This window comes from Furipterus horrens, unplaced genomic scaffold (genome assembly GCF_987537825.1).
Source record: "Furipterus horrens unplaced genomic scaffold, mFurHor1.1.pri manual_scaffold_6, whole genome shotgun sequence".
NCBI classification, from domain to species: domain Eukaryota; kingdom Metazoa; phylum Chordata; class Mammalia; order Chiroptera; family Furipteridae; genus Furipterus; species Furipterus horrens.
This window is the reverse complement of record NW_028327176.1, coordinates 33,903,397-33,926,401: the sequence shown is the minus strand read 5'-3', so window position 1 is coordinate 33,926,401 and position 23,005 is coordinate 33,903,397. Positions and strand designations below refer to the sequence as shown.

Below are 23,005 nucleotides of genomic sequence, written 5' to 3'. Positions count from 1 at the left end.
CCTCTTCAGGGGAAAGGCTAAGGGAGTAAACCCCGACAGAAAATCCGGAGCCGGAGTCCCTAAGGCGGTTTGACGTTGTAGTCAACACCGGCAACTCCTGTGGCGCACCTGAAGCCAAGCTGTATTGACTCCGTCTTTCCCTTGGACCCTTCAGCTGCGAAGAGAGGGGGGGTCTGCTGCATGGGCAACAGCAGACCCTCCATATCACCCTGCCCAGGCTCTGTAGCTTCAGCTTCACTGGAGAGGACACTCCAGCGTCATCACAAGATGTCGATTCAACACGGGAGGAGACAGATACCGTGTCACTCCCGAGTCGGACTGCACAACCATTCTCGGCGGTGCAGATAGACTCTTAAGAAGCTACACCATCGTCTCTCGAGACGGACGGCTGCCGACGACGATATAGTCTATAATAATCTTTCCTTGCACCTTTGTCTGGCTTTGATATTATTAGGTAATGCTGGTCTTATTCCATAAGTCAGAAGTGTTTTCACCTTCTTCTCTTATTCTTCCTCTTGTTGTTATTGTTCTTCTCATTTTTCTTCTTGAAGTTAGAAAAATATTGGTATTGACAATTCTTTAAATGTTTGGTAGAATTCACCAGTGAAGTCATTTGTTCATGAAATTTTCTTTTGGGGGGATTTTAAAAATTATTCAGTATAGTATTAAAATTCCAAACCAGAGCAGTGAGGTAGGAAAAATAGATAAATGACATATAAGTTGTAAGAAAAAAGTAAAAGTGTCATTATTTTCAGATAACATGCTATATACAGTAAACCCTAAAGACCACACCAAGACTGAATAAAAATTAGAATGAATAAAGAATCAGTAGAGTTGCAGGACACAAAGTAAATATATAGATATGTTGCATTTCTATACAGTAATAATGAACTATCAGAGAAATAAGTAAAACAATCCCATTCCCAATTGCATCAAAAAGAATAGAATACCTAGGGATAAATTTAATAAAAGAGGTAAATGACCTGTACACTGAAAACTATATGACATTGATGAAAATAATTGAAGACACAAATAAATAGGAAGATATTTTGTGTTCATGAGTTAGAAGAATATTGTTAAAATGTTCACACTACCTAAAACAATCTATAGATTTAATTTAATATCTATCAAAATTCCAATGGCAGTCTTCTCAGAAATAAAACAAACAATCCTAAAATGTGTATGGAATCACAAAAAAATCGTGAATAGCCAAAGTGATCTTGGGACAGAAGAAAAACTTGAAAGCTTCAATCTCCTTGATTTCAAACTATATGACAAAGCTATAGTGATCAAGAATATATTACTTGCAAAAAAAAAAAAAAAAAAAAGCCACATAGATCACTGAAACAGAATAGAGAGCCCAGAAATAAACCTATGCATCTATGTTCACTTAATTTACTATGGAGCCAAGAATATAAAATAGAGAATGGACAGTCTCATCAATAATTGGTGTTGTGAAATCTGGTCTGTCACATGCAAAATAATTAATCTACACATCTGTATTACAATACACACACACACACACACACAATAACTCAAATAAATGAAAGACTTGAATGTAAGACCTGAAACCACAAAACTCCTTTAAAAAAGCATAGGCAGTATGCTTCTTGAGTTGGCCTTGATTGTGATAGCTAGATCTGACACCAAAACCAACAGTAATAAAAGCAAAAATAAATAAGTGGGACTACATCAAACTAAAAAAACTTCTGCACAGAAAAAAAAAAATAAGAGAACTTTCTTAATGGGAAAAATATTTGCAGATAATATACCTAATAAGGGATTAATATCCAAAATATAGAAAGAACTCATACAGCTCAATGGGACAAAAAAGGGAAGAGAATCTGAATAAGCATTTCTTTAAAAGAAGACATATAGGTGGCCAACAGGTACATGAAAAGATGCTTAAAATTACTAATCATTAGAAAAATGCAAATCAAATCCCCAATGAGATATCACTTCATACACATTATTATCAGAAAGATAATAGATATGAAGAAATGGGAACCCTTGAGCACTGTTGGTGGGAATGCAAATTGGTGCAACCACTATGGTAAACAGTATAAAGATTCCTCAAAAAAATAAAAAAAAATAGAATTCCTATATGACATAGCAGTTACATTTCTGGGTATTTATCCAAAGAAAACAAAAACACTAATTTGAAAGAATATGAGCATGCACCCCAATGTTTATTATATCATTACTTAGAAAAGCCGAAATATAGAAACAACCTAAGAGTCCATTGATAGATTCATAAAGAAAATATGATATATATGTATAGAAATTGTCAGCATTATATTAAGTTAAATAAGTCAGACAAAGACAAATATTGTATGTTCTCACTTATATATAGAATCTAAAGCAAAACAAAGCACCAGGCTCCTAACTATAGAGAACAGGTTGGTGGTTGCTAGAGGTTGGCAGGTAAGCCAAATGGATGAAGCAAATCAAAAGGTACAAACTACCGGTCTGTCCGTCCCCGCAGGCCCGTCCCTCCGGGTTGCTTAGCTTTAACCGCCCTCCTAGCTCTCCCTTTTGCAGGTGCGTTGGAACACCCCGAGGCATCCTCGGGCTCACTGCCGCCCCGGAACCTTGGTTCCAGTCGGTTCTACCGCATTCCCCCCCCCGCCGTCTGTACCGCCGCATCTCCTTGCTGGTCTTCGGAGCCGGATCCCCGGCATCGCCCCTCGCGAAACATGACTTGTGATTTCAAACCTGGAGACCTCATCTTTGCCAAGATGGAAGGTTATCCTCATTGGCCAGCTCGAGTAGATGAGGTTCCCAATGGAGCTGTAAAACCACCCACAAACAAACTACCCATTTTCTTCTTTGGAACTCATGAGACTGCTTTTTTAGGCCCAAAGGATATATTTCCTTACTCAGAAAATAAGGAAAAATACGGAAAACCAAATAAAAGGAAAGGCTTTAATGAAGGTTTATGGGATATAGATAACAATCCGAAAGTGAAATTTTCAAGTCAACAGGCATCAGCTAAACAGTCAAATGCATAGAAACTAGTGTTTCAAAGGAAGATACTGACCATGAAGAAAAGGCCAGCAATGAGGATGTGACTAAAGCAATTGACATAACCACTCCAAAAGCTGCCAGAAGAGGAAGAAAGAGAAAGGCAGAGAAGCAAGTAGAAACCGAGGAGGCAGGAGTAGTGACAACAGCAACAGCATCCGCTAATCTTAAAGTGAGTCCAAAAAGAGGAAGACCTGCAGCTACAGAAGTCAAGATTCCAAAACCAAGAGGCAGACCCAAAATGGTAAAACAGAACTGTCCTTCAGAGAATGACATGATAACTGAAGAAGACAAGAGTAAGAAAAAAGGGCAAGAGGAAAAACAACCTAAAAAGCAGCTTAAAAAGGATGAAGAAGGTCAGAAAGAAGATAAGCCAAGGAAAGAGCCAGACAAAAAAGAGGGGAAGAAAGAAGTTGAATCAAAAAGGAAAAATTTAGCTAAAACAGGGGTTACATCAACCTCTGATTCTGAAGAGGAAGGAGATGATCAAGAAGGTGAAAAGAAGAGAAAAGGTGGAAGAAACTTTCAGGCGGCTCATAGAAGGAATATGCTCAAAGGCCAACATGAGAAAGAAGCAGCAGATAGAAAACGCAAGCAAGAGGAACAAATGGAAACTGAGCACCAAACAACATGTAATCTACAGTAATAAAAAATATAGCTCATTTGGGGCTCAAAGCATTAATCCAGTTACTGAAAAGAAAATGCAAGTGGAGCAAACAAGAGATGAAGATCTTGAGACAGACTCATTGGACTGAATTTCCCCCTCACCCCCTTTGATGGAAGAATGTTTCAGATTCTAAATTGAGGACTTCATTAAAGGCATTATTACTGTGTTATGATTGTTAATTTCCTGTAAGGTACACACTACATACTAAGGTCGGCAAAAGTTTTTTTCCAAGCTTAAAATGAAGCTTTGTGTATGAAAATTAGAATAAGCTGAAAAGATGGTGGTTGTACATTATTTCATTTAGAAAATATAAAAATTAATTTTGTTTTGAAGTTAGGTGTTAAACTGGAATAGCTATTATACCCCAGAGAATGGGGCAGTTGTGCCCTTCCCTTTACATTCCTTTGTTGTTTAATTCTTTAGAATCTTGTTCTTTAATCCTGAGAGATTAAACATAGCCTTGTTAAGAAAAGAAAAATGAAACTGTAACCAAAATTTTAAAATAAAGTTTAAAAAAAAAAAAAAAGGTACAAACTACTAATTTAAAAAAATGCCAGTTTTCCGAAGGGGCTGTACCATTTAACATTTTCACCAGTACTGTATGAGAATTCCAGTGTGCCACATCCTCTTCAATATCTGGTGTTGTAGCCATTACAGTGGAGGTGCTTTGGTACCTTACTTTGTTTAACTGTATTTTTTCTGATGACTGGTGTTAAGAATATTTCCATTTGCTTTTTTGGCTATTCATGTGATTATGTGTGTGTGTGTGTGTGTGTGTGTGTGTGTGATATCTATTCAAGTCTTTTCCATATGTTTTAACTGGGTTGTTTGTATTTCTAACATTGAGTTGTAAAAATGTTTTATATATTCTAAAATGAAGTTTTTTGTAAATAAATATAGTTTCTCAGTGGATGGCTTTAATTTTATTTTTTAAATATTGTCCCCAGAAAAATAGATTTTAACTTAATTAAGTTTAACTTATCAATGTATTTTTATATTTTATATTTCATTACATTTTTACACTTAATATTATTTTTTTGTTCAATCTTTTCTGTTATTTATAGTACTTTTTGTTTTCTGGGAAATCTTTGCTAGACCAAAGTTGCATACATTTTTTTATTTTATTTTATTCTAGAAGGCTTATATTTTAACTTTTTCATTTAAGTATATGATCCATCTCAAATTACATTAATTCTTTTTGAGAACAGTATTTTTTCTGTGATTCAAGAAGCTTGAGAATATTGTTAACTCTTTGCTGGAGAATATAAGAATACCATTGATAACACAATACATTTATATTTTAGATGAAACCATTGAAAGAAAAGTGTCATGATTTTGAGAATCTAATGTTTACTATAAAATGTGTAAGATTCTTATTTTTCAAAGAGTTAAATCTTAATAATGTTAAATAGTACTGTATTTATTTTCATGAATGTTTCCGTTATTCAAATGGGTAATTATCAGCTCTCAATTCTACTGTAATTCAGCAGTAGATAAATCTAGTGAGAATACAAAATGATTGCATTTATAGAGGGAATTCAGCAATGCGAAGCAAAATTATCTATGGATGTACTCTTGAACAAGAAAAATGACTTGTAGGACTGCAACTGGCAAAAAATGCAAAATATTGTTGCACAAGACCATATATCATAGCCCTTATTTTAAAAGCAAAAGACTGAAAACCACTTAAGTTGAGGATAGTTGAATAAACTGCTGTTTGCGTTTTGGAGTAGTATGCAGCTATTAAAGATATGGTGAATATATTCATTCATTGTTATATAAAGATCTCCAAAATGTATTCTTAAGTGAGCAATAAATTAACTACAGAGAGAAGTAAAATATGTGCCCATTGATTTAATGAAGGAAGTGAAAAAAACTATATAATAAAAAGTATATGTAATATTGATACATTAATTATATAGATTTGAAAATAAAGAATAACAAAAAATAAAATAATAAAATGAGGAGAAATGAAATGGAAGAATTGGGGAAATCATATTTCACAGAAAAATACTTTATTTCATTCATTCTATTTATAACTATGTAAATATTTAACATAATTATAAGAAAAAACCTAAATCCTTACAGCAGTTTCTAAGACCAAGGGAAAAATAAACATAGCAATGCATCTATTGGGTGCCTAAATCACACATATATTGAAAAATTATAAATGACTGTGGAAAATAGTAATTTGATTATTAATTTCTAGGAGAATACAGCATATAAAAAACTACAAAATCTCAGAGTATTTTTAGTGATCATATTTCAGTAATAATAATATTAGGGTTCTGAAATCACATTATACATATGTTAGGAAAGACACATATTTATAAATTAAAGACATTTAGAAAAAACTGTCTTGTGTTAATTGGAAATAACCATATACATTTTTAGCATATTTTCTCTTAAAAGAAAATGTTTCTAGCTTAGAAACCGATCAACATAGTACTAATTAATAGCTTCTCTAGCACCAAGATTGTTGTGTTTATGTAACATTTCATGCTAAAAGGATACGGGGATTCTTAGAGAAATAGCTTACTCCAGGTCTGGGGCAGGAAGACAGGAAATGTACAAATGATCATGGAAAATCTAGTTATAACAGAAAGGAATAAAGTTATCAAAGAATATTAAAGTTCCGTCAAACAGATTCAGGAGCAATTTTAAGAGACTCTTCCTGGATAGAAGTGAGACTGTGGAGAATATTCTAATAATAAAACAAATGGATAGATATATAGCAAACCTCTTTAGGATTCAGCCGTTTCTAATAACATAAAATTCTCAAGGTCATTATATCAGTCATTTGTTATCAATGATCTTGTGAAATAAACCATCCCCAAACTCAGTGACCTGAGCAAAAATCAGGGATTCTTCCTCAGGAGGCTGTGTCTCCTGGAGGTCAGGTGCTTTAGTTGGGTTTTCCTGGACTTGACTTCAAGCAGCAGAAGTTCTATGTCTCTCCTGCATTTCTGTCATCTTACTTGGGTCAGCAGTAGACACGTTCTTCTCAGGATAATGGCAGAAATCCAGAAAGGAAGCCAAATCACACAAGCTGTTTATTTTTTCATGACTGTTACCATGCCTTTAGCCAGAGGGACTGAGCCAAAAGTAAAGAAAGGGAGGAACATTCTGCTTCTACTAAAAATGAACTAAAAAACAACATAGCAAGGGCCACTGTCAATAATTTAATCTCCCACAGAATTTATGGCACCTTGTTAAGAGAACTAACTAATATTCTAAAATATTGGTAAATAAAAAGATATTATTTAAAATATTTATTCTTCTTTTCCATACAAACTACATCAAGCTATTCAAAGAGTTGAGAATGTCGTCGTCGGCAGCCGTCCGTCTCGAGAGACGATGGTATAGCTTCTTAAGAGTCTATCTGCACCGCCGAGAATGGCTGTGCAGTCCGACTCGGGAGTGACATGGTAGTATCTGTCTCCTCCCGTGTTGAATCGACATCTTGCGATGACGCTGAAGCTACAGAGCCTGGGCAGGGTAATATGGAGGGTCTGCTGTTGCCCATGCAGCAGACCCCCCCTCTCTTCGCAGCTGAAGGATCCAAGGGAAAGACGGAGTCAATACAGCTTGGGTTCAGGTGCGCCGCAGGAGTTGCCGGTGTTGACTACAACGTCGAACCGCCTTAGGGACTCCGGCTCCGGATTTTCTGTCGGGGTTTACTCCCTTAGCCTTTCCCCTGAAGAGGTATGCCGCAAGGCAGCGGAGGTTTTTTGGAGTCAGAGTTTTCCTTCTCTGATGTACCCTGACTGGAAGATCGAACCAGCGACACTTAGCTCGCAGGCCGACGCTCAATCCACTGAGCTAAACCAGCCAGGGCAGTTGAGAATGTATTTGTTCATATAATAAATGAAGAAAAAATGATAAAATTAGAATATCACCATTCTTGAATTATTTCACATTAGAATATCACCATCCCTACCAGTAATGAAATAATATATTGGCCCATTATCACCAGAGCTTGATGGTGGAGCAAGGAAACTAACAAAAAATACCAGAGTCATCAGGAAGTAATTGAGAACCAACCTAAACAGTCTCACACTAGCCAAAGATGGCAAGGTTTGAGTATCAATAAGTATAATAATAGCAGTAGACCGAAGTGTATTAAAATATTTGAATACATAAGTCATAAAGACATTGAACACAAACAAGCAAAATAATACATTGTTGACATTTGAATGATAGAAAGAGACAACTAATTGTTTAAACATACAAAAGTGAAGGGAACAGTCAGGCATTTTTCCAGCTTCTCCTTCCTATATGAGCTGTGACTCAGGGTAATCAAATAGTTGACAATAGAAATTTGGCCTTAAAAATTTTTTTTTTAATTTTATTGTTGTTCAATTACAGTTGTCCCATTTTTTCCCTGTTGCTCTCTCCTGCCCTACCCACCACCCCCTGCTCTCCCAGATACAAGTATTTCAGTTAATAGACAACAAGGATTAAATGAATTAAAATATTACTGTTTTACAACCCCTAATCATGAAATCGAGTTAAGTAATGATCATCAATTGCTAACATTACCCAAAGACAGATATTACATATCTCTTGAATAAAATGCATGATGCCACAATAAAGTAGTATTCCCAAAACCTTCGAACTTCAATCTAATGAAGTCTCTGAATCTCACCTTTAATTTATATGAAATGTAGGGGAAATAGAAACATGTTACATTAAACCACAGGATGCAATTTACTAAAAAAAACCCAGAATGTAGAAAACTATCATGCAGAAACTACTCAGAACAAATGAAACTGTCCATGAATTAATAATTGTTGAAGAGAATAAGGAACATGGAGATGTTAATCCTATTTTTGCATACATTTGAATTTGAATAATGATTTTTCTTAAGGTAAACCAATGTGGATTTTTTGAAAGCCAAGTGTGGTTTAACAGAGAGAACAAGTCTCATTTTGGGGCTATAGCTCAAGTTCGTCATTAAGTTGTCTGACAAGAGAACCAGGGTGAGAGACTAGTGGATATTTTCTGAAGTACTGAGCTCCCCCCTGAATACTATTCAAAGTTTCACCTAATATCAATGACATTAAACAAATAATGGCAACACTAGAATAGATATTAATTTGTAAGATTCAGAAGCTAATCTCTCATCCAGAGCAATACCTAAAATTTCTGGAATAAAAGATTGAACAATGATTGTTTAAAAAATCACCTATATGGCCATTTTCATTCATGGATTAGGCTTTCCTATGTGTCTGATGATCAAATATCCTGAGTATCTTTACAAATAAATTATGATATATTCTTATAAACAGTTGTATATTTCATAAGAAACTCTTGAGAATGTGAGATAGTCAATGAATTGTCATCAATAGTTAAATTAAGGAAGTGAGATGAAGGCATGGTGACTCTCATCTGTTGTCATTTATATTCTTTTATTATTCATGAAGCACAGTGATTAAATGACATAATTTATTTTGTGCTGCAAGATTCATGTACTAGAGCTATCCTCTTTTTGCTTTTATGTTGTTAAGCCTCTTCAAGAGAGTTATCAAATAAGTATTTTAATAGTGCACGGACAATGTGGCTCTGAACAAAACCACAAGGACTACTATTAAGAAATATTTATCAGTGCTCTGTTGCCTTATCTACAGAGTCTCTTGTTTGCAAATGGGACTTTGTGTGGGTGTAATATCTAGCTGATTTCTCTAGACTTGAATTTCACAAGAAAAGACAGTAGTTTTTGGATATGCAACTTTGAATGAATGGTGTTTATTGACTTTGATTATGTTTTCTAACCAAGCTAATGTGAAGCCTTGGCTTTAGAAAGTATGTTAAATGTGTTTAATTGTATGTGTGAAGTCAACTAGTAAATCATAAATCTTACATTTGGAAGAGATAGGGATTGAAGGCCCAAAGTTTAGGGAGATGGATGGGGAAAGAAAGAATAAGAGAAAGAAACAGGGATTCAGAGATATGAAGGGAAAAGGGGGTGATACAGAGTGTATGAATAGATACATAAATGGAAATGCCCTGTACATTGTGCATCAGTGACACTGTGCTCATGCAACTTGTTGTGTTGTGATGGTTAAGTTGACCAAAAATTAAATACTTTAGTTTCAGGAAGGAAACTAAAAAGTATTAGTACTACAAAAATTAAGAATATATATTTTTGTACTGTCGATTAGGTTCATTTCTACACAAAAGTACTGGTTGTCAGCTCTCATATCTATATAGGACACTTTTGGCTATAAGGATATAACATAAACCATAAACTCCCCAGAAAAAGTGTCATAGTGAAATAAAAAATACATTTTTTGCTCAGCCATGACTGCGGTTGTTATTCATACTATTCCCTTATCCAGCTATTTATGAAATAAGGGAAGCAGTCCTATGTTCCTTTACAGTTGGAGACTAAGAAAGGGGCAGAGCTCCTTGAAAGACTGTCTTGTCTCACCAAATTGCTACATTAAAAATATATGGGACTTCCAGCCAAGATGGAGGCATAAATAGACATGCTGCATCTCCCTCCACAACTAAGAAGGAATACAACTACCTCAAAACTAGAAACAACCAGAAGTTCCAGAAAAATCAAACAGCCTGGAAGTCCATCAAACAAAGATATAAAGAAGAAATACTCATCCAGACAGGTAGGAGGGGTGGAACTGGGGCGGAGAGGACATGGTGTGGTGGTGTCAGCAGCAGGCCAGCAGAAAGCACAGTCACACATTTTTAAAAGTCAGGAGAGACACCTGGGGAGCATTCCCAGCTCCTCAGCAGATATCACAGCCTACGGTCCCAGCACTGGGGAAAATCAAGCCTCATTGCTTCTGACTGTGCAGAGCAGTGGGGGTTGGGGTGGAAGAAGAAACTGTCGGGTCTCAGCAGAGTCCACTAGTTTTAAGGGACCTCATGGTCCTAGAACATTCGCAGACCCACCCACTCTGGGAATGACAGCCAGGGCAGCAGCTAGAGGGGCGCCAGTCCGGCGAGGAAGTGGGAGAGGTGCCTGGAAAAGAGGCGAGTGCTGGGCAGGCAGCATTGTTTCCTCTCAGACCCCTCCTCCACAAACAATGCCACAACGTGGTGAAACAGGTCGCCCTGTACTGATGAATCCCTAAGGCTCTGTCTCTTACAATGTGACAGGAGCAACAGCTCTACCTGGGACTCAGAGGCAAACAAACACAGGAACCTGTCAGAATGAGGAGAAAGAGAGTATGGCCCCAAACGGGAAACAGATCAAGGTTCCAGTGGGAGAACTAAGCGACAAGGAGATAGCCAACCTAACAGATGAGGGGACAACCTAACAGATGAAGAATTCAAAACACTGGTGATAAAGATGCTCACAGGCTTAACAGTTATGCTTGAATATGGCAAATGTGCAAGATAAGAAGTGAAGGCTATGCTAAGTGAAACAAGGAAAATCCGCACAAAACCAATGGTGAAGGGAAGGAAACCAGGGTTCAAATCAATGATTTGGAACATAAGGAAGAAAAAAAAGTCAACCAGTGCAGAATAAGGAAGCAAGAATTTTTTAAAAATGAGGAAAATTTTCCAAATTTTGCAAAGGAGATGGACATACAGGCCTGGGAAGCACAGCGGGTCATGGGTGAACTAGACCCAGGTGGGACCACACCAGGATGAATCATGATTAAAATGCCAAAGGTGAAAGATAAAGAGAGAGTCCTGGGGGCAGCAGGAGAGAGGCAGAGTTGCCTACAGGGGGATTCCTATAGGACTATCAGCTGATTTCTCAAAGGACACTTTGTAGACAGGAAGGAACTGGCAAGCAGTATTCAATGTGATGAAAGGCAACCTTTAACTAAGATTACTCTATCCAGCAAAGCCATCCTTTGGAATAAAAGGGCAGATGAAGTGCTTCTCAGACAAGATGAAGCTAAAGAAGTTCATCATCACCAAGCCATTATTATATGAAATGTCAAAGAGACTTACTTAAGAAAAAGATCAAAACTATGAACAATAGAATGACAACAAACTTACAACTATTAACAACTGAATCTAAAAAAAAAAAAAAAAAAAATCCAACTAAGCAAACCAGAATAGGAACAGAATCATAGGTTTGGGGATCATTTGGAGGGTTTTCAGCTAGGAGGGGAGAGGGAAAGAAAATGGGAAATGGTGCAGGGATTAAGAAGCATAATCAATTGGTACAAAATAGACAGGGGGAAGCTAAGAATAAGATAGGAAAGGGTAAAGCCGAAGAACTTATATGCACAATCCATGAACATGAACTAACGGAGGTGGGATTGCTGGAGGGAAGGGGCAGGTACTGGGCAGAGGTGAGCAAAGGGGAAAAAATTCGAACTACTGTAACAACATAATCAATAAAATATACTTAAAAAAACATATACATGTGTATGGATATGTATACACATGTATAACACCCAATGGTACTCAACACTTAGGATACAACAGAATTATATGGGAATGAAGATTAAAAATTCAAGTTTCTGGGCTCTTTCTTTAGAAAATTCCAATTTATTAGATATTGGAGCAGGCCCAGGAATCTTTATTTTAATGAATAGCCAAGTGATTTCAAAGCTCCTAGAATATGATTATCATAAGCACTAATAAGTTGATACAATATGAAAAGAGGTAGAAGTTAAAAAGCTTATATTTTGTCATCATGAGATTGTAAAAAATATTAATGCTCACATTATGAGAATTTGAAGGTATATTTATAAACATATAAGTCTCCATTATGTAATCACATGCAATATTTTCTTAGTCAGGTATTAGTTTTTTTAAAAATGTAAAATAGTTCAAATGATAAGTTTCCAAGGTGAATAAAATTAAAGTACCTAAGCATAGCATCTACCAATTATTGTCATTTTTGGCATATCAAATATATTCCAATTTAAAATTCTAAACTGTGCAACCTAATAAAATTCACATAGCTGTGCAAGCTTAAAAGATATAAAGCTGTCAGGTCTTTTTTATCTTTTGGCATTGATTTGAATATAACCAGGGGTCTCTAGCCTTTTTTTTTTTTTTTAACCACAGTTATCCTTAAGAACACTTTGTTCCATCAGGAGAAAAACAAACAATAGTGAACAACTATTAGAGTCTAGCAAGTGTTTCTCTAAGCATTATCTTTGGACAACTTGAAGCAGAATCATTTAATATCGATTATAAAGTACATATTCCTCCTTGACCAGTGTGGCTCAGTTGGTTGGAGCATTGTCCTGTAGGACCAAGGGTCTCAGGTTCCTTTCCTAGTTGGGGCACAGGTCTAGTTGTAGGGTCATCCCTGGTCTGGGGCTGGGGCGCATGCCTACAGGAGGCAACTGACCCATGTTTCCCTCTCACATGAGTTTCTCTCTCTCTTCCCATCTCTCTAAAATTGAAAGGTATGCCCTTGGGTGAGGATACAAAAAGGAAAAAAATATACAGATTCTTACACCCTCTATTATGCATATTAAATCAGAATCGATTTGAAGGGGAACACCAGGATGATTGTGGGTATCTGTAAGTAAATAATTTATGATGTTAGAATTTGAGATGCACTGCATAGAGACATGGTTAGATCATCTCATTAAGTGCAAAGAAGAAAATGTTAGGTGGCTTGAATTTTCACTGCATTTTCTGAAACTTTACTCCTTTCAATGGTGACAAAGGAAAGCCTTCAATACAGGAGCAGGGCTAGTGAGCAAGCCACTTGCCTTGGGTGTAAAACTAAAGAGATCATTAAAAATAAATAAATAATAAAAATCGGATGTGATGCCTCACCAAGACATATTGGAACTGAAGTAAAGTAAGTAATATTTAAATAAAATAAGCAATACTGATCCTGTTTTTATTTAAAATTTTTGTTTATCATGGATATTTTTATAAATTTATTTTTAAATAGTATATTAAAATATTGTTCATCTTGATTACTGAGTTTTTCAGTCCCCCTTTAATTTTTGCACCAGAGGCAAATGCCTCACCCCAGTTCTGGCTCTACTCCTCTACACTATGCAGAATAAAATTGCCCTAGTCATTTGAAAGCATGTGAACATCCAAACTAGGTAGCTTGTTCTACAGTTGAATCTCCTGGGGTAAATATGTTTCTGTCTGCATGTAGAACCAATTGTGCTCCCCAAAATTAATCAGATCATTATGCACTAAAGCCAGAGGGACTTATGTTTTTCTAGATTGAGTGCCCTAAAACATTTTATTTGGTTAATAATTTTTAATTAGCTGATGTACTAAACCTAAAATAAAGTGGGGAGGAGTATACATAAAGGAAATAAGTCATTCTGAACTGGAATGCCTGTATCCAGGTTCAGGTACAAAGTAAAAAATACTGAGTTGATTAAATAATAGTTCTCCTCAACAACTAATAATGTCTTCAAAGGTTCTTTTTTTTTTGTTATTATTATATTTTGTATGAAAGAGTATCTCTGAAAAAAATGCTTTTGAAGTCCCATGACCAAGAAGAAGAAATCCAAGCCAAATATTTGATTGCCTACTAAGTACTTGTTGTGACATATATTTATAGGAGCAGATTTTGTCAAACTGGCTATTTCACTATTGCAGAGTTTCACTATTGTCTTCATTGGAGTAAAACAGCTTGTTTAAAACCTACACATGGCATGGTTCTTTTGAAAATTGTTTATTCAAACATGACAGATTTCCAGACTGAAAAGTAATAAGAAATCTGAAACATAAACTTAAAGTTAGCCTTTTGAGCATAGCTAAAGGAGCCACTTTGGTTAATTGTGGAAGTAGAAAAATGGGCTCAAGTTAGCATATGTTGTTGATAATTTCTTAAAAGCCTTAGAGCAAGTGTAGATGAATACAATTAGCAGTGGAGATGTGTGGATAGATAGGATCTCTAGAAACGTGATCTAGGTGCTTTTAGCTTCCTATAAAAAAGTGCATTGTTTGATTTTTTTCTACAGTGAGACTGCTTTGCCTATATACAGAATATTATAATACTTGTCACTTTTGAAAATATGTTCATATCCTAATATTAGCAGGAAAGTTTTTGGTTTGAGACCTAAAAGGAATATTTTTTGTTTTGCATTATAAAGGTTATGAGGCCTTGAGTTGCCTCAATTTTATATAGTAAAATTTTCAGAGACATTAAAAATTGAAATTGATATTTTACTGAAGTAGTTATGTTATTTTCCTACACAAAGCGGAGAAATGTGCAGAAAGAATACAAATATTGAGTATATACCTACTGTAGGGTAGACATTTGTGAAACTCTGAGAAATCAGAGTCAAACAAGGCAGATATAAAGACAGCCATCAGGAAGCCAATGCTATGTTTGCCTTAGTGCCCCACATTAAAATATCAAGTGAAACATTTCAAAATATTTTGTCCATAACTCTGGACATGGTTATTCTAGAATCTATGTACCTTAGAGATAATATTTACAAAGACATTTAAATTTTTATGGTGAGAATTCCCTGGATTTTTTTGAGGAATAAAGCAATGAAAAATAAGAAAAGCATGCTCACTCCTACTTAATTGATGATAAATGCATTTTGAGTGAAGCCCAGTATACTTATAACCATGATGATGTCATATAATAAGTATGTTTTGATGTTGAAGTCAAATCATTCATGGTTTATACTTTAGAGGAAATAGTTTTGTATATCTTCACCTACGCACACATGAATAATTTACATATCAGGCTACTATGCTTCATTTGTATGCTTTTAAAATGCTTGAAAATCTTCAACATAATGAAAAACATGACTGGTTTGCACTTGGGATTAATTTGTTGGTAAAAGATAAAATTCTACATAAAGCTATTTATTCTATGAGGAAGTCCATTTTATCCTGTGCCTATTGGATGAAAAATAAGGCCCTGAAATGAGTATAGACTTGTTTTGACAGTTTTCCAGAATTATAGTTTACAAATACTTCCCTTGACATGCCATGATTTTTAAAAATAATATGGAGAAGGATAGAATAGAATAGTTTCTGTAAACTAACTGCCCCACCAAGAATAATTTTTCAAGAAAAATCTTGAAAGAAGTTTATAGAACTTGAAGCACAATGATGACAGCCTAGAGTTGCTGGGCAATGATATGTAACAATAGACAAGTGCACTTAGATTATACTGACAGTCTGCTGTGCTGTTACTTTAATGTCATTCAATAAAAAATTAACAGACACTTGACAAACAGGAATCTGATATAGAGTAGGTTAGAATCAGCAGAAGAAAAGTTAGTAAACTACATATTAAATTAATATAAAATATGAAGACTAATGCATAGAAATATAATAAAAAATAGAAAAATCACTTGCTACACATAGAGTGTGTTGAAATGCTTTTACATATGTGAAATTGTAATTCAAGCAAGGAGAGGGGGGAGAGAGAGAGAGAGAATTAATAGGTGTCAAACAATTTGCGATTAGATATTGGCCAATAATTCTCCAAAACTGATGAAAAACATCAGGTTACATACCAGGTTACACTTTTCAGAAGAACTTAGGCAGCAAAAAACTCAAAGAAAGCCATGCCTTTGAAAATCATTGTAAAACAACTAAACAACAGAAAAAAAAAAAATCTAAAAACCATGACTGGGGCGAAAAAGACATATTAGCATAAAGTTAACTTTGACAGCTGACATTTTAACATAATTGATGGAAGCTAGAAATTATTGGGATGCTATTTTTTAAAAGCTAAAACATTTTTTCAAAAAAAGAATTTTCTATAAACTAAAACTTTCTTTTAAAAATGACAGCAAAATAAGTATATTGAAAAAAATCTGAAAATTTTGCCACTAGTAGCCCATACTAAATGTAATAACAAAGGAATACAAAAAATAAGTAAGTCCAGTGGAAACAAGTAAATGGAGGAATTAATGAATAACTATGAAAGTTCGGAATGTACATAATTATAAAAAAATATTGATGTATAAAATAAAAAATGTAATGTATATAGTGTAGAAATGTGATACAAGGTAATAATAGCACCAAAGTCAGAAAGGGGCAAAAGAGGTAAAGAGTTTAAAATTTCTTGCATTGTCCTGGAAACATTAATGTATGTTAGGCTCGGATAAGTCAAATATGCATACTATTATCCCAGAAAACTACTAGAAGTTACTAGAGAGAAAAATTAAATAATACAAATAATTGACTAATTCCAAAGGTTGTCATTCATCATTTTAAAACTCAACCAAATTCAATTGATAGAGAAGCATGTTAAATAAACATATATAAAAGAAAAAGGCTAAAAAAAAAGTCATACCTCAAAAACTAACAAAAAGAAAACTGGGTAACTACACTAATAACTGAAAAAAAACTAAACTTTATGGTCAGAATCAGCAGCATTAATAGAAATAAAAGAGGAATAATATGTTGATTAAAACATACATAACACATGCTCTTATTCATCAAATTGGACTAGCATACAATGATTAAATATATTAAAATATGTAAAATTATATTTCTTTAAAACAAAATATATGCAGAAAACTTTATAGAACATAAAGGATACATAATATATGAATTACATGGTAAATAATCTAATTAACAAACAAAACACTTATATACAACAACTGTGGATCAAACATTTCTTTAAATGCTTTACAACACTGAAAAATTAATACATACTAGTCCTTGAAGTAATAAGTTACAACAAATTTAACAGAATTGTATTATGAAATATATAAATTCTGAATGCATAATATTATGAAAAAATCTGCTAATGTTTGAATGTTAACTCAGAAAATTCTAAGTATCTATGGATCAAAAAAAGAAATAATAATTATTGCATAAATGAAAAATAAAAATTTTACTTGAATCATAATGAAAATTTTACTCAACAGAACTCTTGAGGTGAAGCTAGAGTCATTCTAAAAAGGAAATGTGTAATCCTCAAGTAATGTATTTTAAAAGAGGGAAAAATGACAATTAATGTTATAAGCATCCATCTCAAGAATTCAGCCAGAAGTTAGAAAAAGAATGCATTAAACCAAAAGAAAGTAAGGGAGAAATAATTTTAAAGATTAGAAGTCAATCATGTGATAAATAAATAGACAATAAAAAGTAAGTGCTGACAAGCACTGATTCTTAGGAAAGAAGATATATTAATTACTCCCTACCATGAGTTATAAAGGTAAAAGGAAGAGAATAAAAATTACTGATACTAGAGGATAATGAGCACCTCTAAGGATCCTATATGAATTTAAAAAAAATATATAAGGCTTATATATTTAGTTTAGATGACCTCACTGGTGAATATTCTGCCAAGCATTTAATGAGAAACAATGCCAATATTACATAAACTCTTTGAGAGATAGAAAAAAAAAAAGTAGGAACATGTCTCATCTTGTTTTTTATATAAATAGCATTACCTTGTTCCCAAATTACAGCTTATTTTCTTTCAGGAATCGAGGGGCAGAGATCCTATATAAAGTATTACCAAACACAATTAATAAAATAGTAATATATCATGGCCAAGTAAGGTGTATGACAGAAATTTAATAGTGGTTAACCAGTGTTGTTAATCATATTAGCAGAGGAAATAAGAAAAAAATTGTGTAATTGTATAAAAGGATGTTGAAATAGTATTCAACAATATTAGTAGATTGTGATTATCAAAGAATTTACTTAACCTGATAAATGATATTTAATGAATAAAATGCAATAAGCATTGTGCATAATGTTAAATTTATAAAAGGTATCAGATAAAATATTTCATTATAAAAGTTCATTAATTTAGATAACAAAAATAGACCAGTGAAACAAAATAGATAGTGTGTAAGACATACCTTCACATACATTAACACTTGATTTTTGATTTTTGATATTTGTCAAAGATGACACTGCAGAAAAATGAGGAAATTATCATATTTTCAGTATGTGTTTTAACTGGATATTCTTATCAAGAAAGAAAACAATACCCAATATAATGTTGATCTAATTGTAAAAAAATATTTTTGTGTGTTTCTACAAGGTAATATAGGAAAATACAGCTCAGGACAGGCAATGTTTCTTAAATAGTATGCACAAAACAACCACAAGGGAAAATGTTAGTAAATTTGACTACATTAATATTTGTTTTGTTTATTAAAAGAAATACACAAGAAAAAGTGGCAAAGTTAAGCTACCAAAATAGGGAAAATATTTTAATACACCTAAATGTAAAAAAAAAAAAAAAGTCATATCCAGAATATATACTCTTACAACTAGTTTCAAAAATGGGTGAGCAAATAGAAAAATGGGGAAAATACACTTGAATAGGCTACTTTCCAAAAGAGAATATTCTAATGACATCATTAGTCATCTGAAAAATAAAAAATAAAACCATAATAAGATACCAATAGAATCAATTAAAATATGTAAAATTTAAATAATTACCAAATGTTATCCAGCAAGTGAGATACTGTTACCCACTGCTTTTCAGAGTATAAACTGTAACAACTTTGGAAATCTGTTTGGCAGCAACTACTGAAGATCACTTATGACCCAGCAATTCCACAGTTAGACATGGGCTCAATGGAATTATGTATATATTTGCATCAAATAACCATATAAGAATATTTATAACATATTATTTGTAAGTTTTAGATACTGAGAACAATGCAGTGATTTATTGACAACTGGATAAATAAATATTATTTATTTACAAAACTATATACAGTATCAAAAGTGAACAAACTACTGTGGCATGCAACAACATGGATAGATTTTACAGTCATCAAATTAATTTTGGAGGTGAGAAAAACAATAGTGATTTCATTTATGGAGGAAGGGATAGGAAGTGGCTGGAAGAAGTATGTGTGTGATATTCTGTTTTTTATCTTGGTGAAACTTACCTGGGTGTGCTTACTTTTTGAAATTGATTAAGCTTTAGATTGATGTTTTCTGCATTGCATTATGAAATACAATAATAAATAAGTTTAGTTTTAAAGCACTGATGATACTGAATCACTGGGAAAGTACAATTTTTTTTTTGTCCCAGTATCTTATCCAAGACCTATGTACATATATCTAAAATGTATGGAGATGTATCCATTTGGGCAAGATATTCTTGCTTTATTGTGGTATTTAAAAAAATTTTTCAATCTCTTAAAAACTAAAGGAGACTCCAGAACAATACTTTTATGTTACATTTGATCACTTTTTGCCTTTCGAAAATGTAAAGAATGCCAAGTGAAAAAGAAGATGGCCTTTCGTCTTAGACAGATCCTGTCCTCACTCCATCAAGAAGCAATCCTTGAGTATGGAGGAAAGTTAATTACCATCTCTAAGACATATTTTATTGAGAGAGAGAGAGCAAAAAGTAGAGGAGTGAAAGTGAGAAAGTGATAAGGCGAGAGATAGACTGGACGCATGAATGAATGAATGATTGTTTACTTCTCAAGGTCGGTATATGGATTAAGGTAAGAGATATGTAAAATGATCTACCAAACCACCTCCCTCATATACACATTTTCTGTACACTGCTGTTTTCCCAACCTCTCTATCATGTATACTGTATTAGTTTCCTAGGGCTGTAATAACAAATCACAAACTAGGTAATTTAAAACAACATAAATTTATTTTTGCACCACTTGGGAGGAAAGATGTCTGAAATCAAAATGTCAGCAGGGCTGGTCCTTTCTTGAGACTCTAAGATAGAATATGTTCCATTCCTCTCTCCAAAATTCTGCAGGTTGCCAGTGTTTTTTGGTATTCCATGGCTTATAGCTGCGTCACCCCCAATTTCTTTGTTTTTGCAGGGTTATCTTCTTGTCTTTGTCTTCAAATCTCTCATTATAATGACACTAGTCATTGGATTTAGACACACTCATATCCAATATGACCTCATCTTAACTCAATTGCATCTGCAAACGCCTATTTCCAAATAAGGTCATAGATACTTGGGGTAAGAAACTCAATATGTCTTTTTAGGGGACACAATTCAACCCAGAACATATATCAATCAGACACTAAGCTAGGAGAAACTGAGAGATTTGCCTATGATAGTGAACAAACTAATAACAAAGCTAGAACTAGAAAACATGTAACTCAGAATTCAGTATTCCCTTTAATATACTAAGCAAGTATACAGAACAACAATTTCATGATTCCAAAAATGAACCTTAAATCTTTATTGTATCTACTCATCTATTTTATAATTCTTGACTGGATTTAGAACATGTAAATATGTTACAGAGTGTGGGTCTCCAAAAATCCCCAGAGCCTGCGGGTTGGGGAATGGGGAAAGGAAACAGCTTTAAGATGCCTTCACATGCCTGTGGGTAGTGGCCAGTGTCTTTGTTACATAAATGGCTTTGATACTTCCAAGGCCCCAAGAAGATGGGAGAGGTTTTTGGACCATGGAATGGTACAGGGAGCACACAGAGCCTGCGTAAGGTTCTGTGAATGGTCAGAGCTGGTTACCACACCCATTGTGTCAGAGGAGGCAGTCAGGAGTTTAAAAATAGGCAGCAGACATTTTAGCAAGGTTCTCCATGTGGTTTTGAGAAGGGGTTCTCCATGCGGTTTTAAGAAGGGAGAATACCATGCGGATTTGAAAGGGAGAACATTATGCAGCTTTGAAAAGGCAAAGGGAGAACAATGCATGATCCAGTGCAACATGGCACATGCTTTCCTGGACTGTTATACAGAGGCTGATGACATCGTACCCCAGATCCTGAAGGAAACAGCTGACAGATAAGGGATGGGGAACTTCTGGGCATGGTTTTGACTTCTATTTTTGGGGGGAACAAGGGAAGTGCTGGGTCCCATGGGAAAACAGGGCTCTGAGCTGAAGTATTCACTGTCCTCCCCAGGTTGGAATACTGTAAATAAAGACCTGTTTTCCTCAACACTAGTTGTTGGGTTTTACACCAAGGCGCCACATTAGAGAACCCCCTTTAGCTCTGTAACAAACAGATGTTTTGAAATGTTGAACTCTGAGAAAATTAATACATGAGTGTATGGAGGTGACAAATTGGCAGCCCATGCGCCATTGCTAACCAGCAAAGACGTTTGTTTTGTCCTGCACAGTGTTGTGGTTGTGGAGGTTATTATGTTTTTTAATTTAAGACTTAAAAAAATCAAAAGATTTCACAAAAAAATTCCAGATTTCCAGCTGCTGTTGAAAAATTATATGGTCTGGCAATCCTGTACCTACATGCTCACAAGTTGCTAGAGCAGAGGAGTGGATGCCTTTTTTTAGAGAATTATACAATTTTTGGTTGGCCACAGAGTCAACCAATCTTCATTGTTTCATCATTCAGTTTATCTCACTCCAGTACATCTCATGCTGGGCTTTCTTAGTCATTTCAGTCTGTTCTCCTTGAGCTAGAGAAAATTAAATTGCCTGGGACTTGACTGCAGTCTCATTCAATGAGATGTCTAGAGTAAGTGCATGAGTAAAATTTAGGGTTTAGTTCATTTTATTTTATTGTTATTTTTCCTTCAAAGATCTTATAAAAGTAAAACTCTTGTCAAAAGCCTAAACTTATATTTTGATGGGAAAATGTAGGTATTATTACTCTAATTTATGAAGTTCCAAAGGAGTATATCTAATATCTATCATTGTGTTTATTGTTAACATATTTAGCTCAGTGTATGTATGTTTATATCTATATGAGTATATATTTAAATAATTGTATATGTATAATTAAGTGAAATAAAATATTAAGCAGATGCAGCACGGAAAAACTGGATAGTAAAGGTAAACATGAAAACAAAAGAATAAGGAGAAAACCCTGAATAAGCAATAAGACTTGAAATTATAAAAGTGGGGTTAGTGTGAAAGTTACAAGAATGGGAAACAAACAAAAACAAAAATAAAAACACAGGTTGTGTTTTAAAAGCTAACTACAAGATATTTCAATAGCTACCACAGAAAATTGACTCCATATCTTTCTAGGGGCAGAAATAGGTTGAAATTAAGCAAAGATACACTAAGGCTCTGAATTTCACTGGCATCTGTAACTCTAGCACAACTCTCTTGCTCTTCCCTCAAAACCATAGTAAGGGAAATTAAGCAGGTCTGGTGAAATTGAACAAATAACTGGTTGCAGAAACCCAATAAAAATAAAAACAAAGCTAGTTTTTAATGAATGAGAAAATTCCTTTCCTGGAGTCTGGCTGTTGAACATGGAAGGGATTAACTTTAGGTGGGGGTGGGAGGGTGTACAGAAAAGAGAGACAGTTCAGGTATAAGAGGAAAAGTTCTTACATGGGATAATGAAGAGAACCGAAGTTTGCAACTCATGACCCAGTGAGAGAAATAAAGTCCTAGGCAGGGGCCTCTCACAAGCTTATTTTAGTAGCTGCTATTTTACTTCAGAAAGATTGTTTGTCATTGTGGGGGAAGGGTGGGTGGGAGTAGGCAAGACAAAAACATACCCAGGTGTTAGTGCTGCCCTG

At 34.4% G+C, this 23,005-nt stretch overlaps 1 protein-coding gene across 1 annotated transcript; it reads left to right on the top strand.

The window, feature by feature from the left end:
* Positions 1–2,696: 2,696 nt before the first annotated feature.
* On the top strand, positions 2,697–4,178 carry LOC150005957 (PC4 and SFRS1-interacting protein-like). The gene is given in 3 exon segments (XM_090280251.1): positions 2,697–3,006; positions 3,009–3,666; positions 3,701–4,178. Coding segments are annotated over 3 exon segments (1,047 nt in total). The 3' UTR covers positions 3,780–4,178.
* The last annotated feature ends 18,827 nt before the right edge of the window (positions 4,179–23,005 follow it).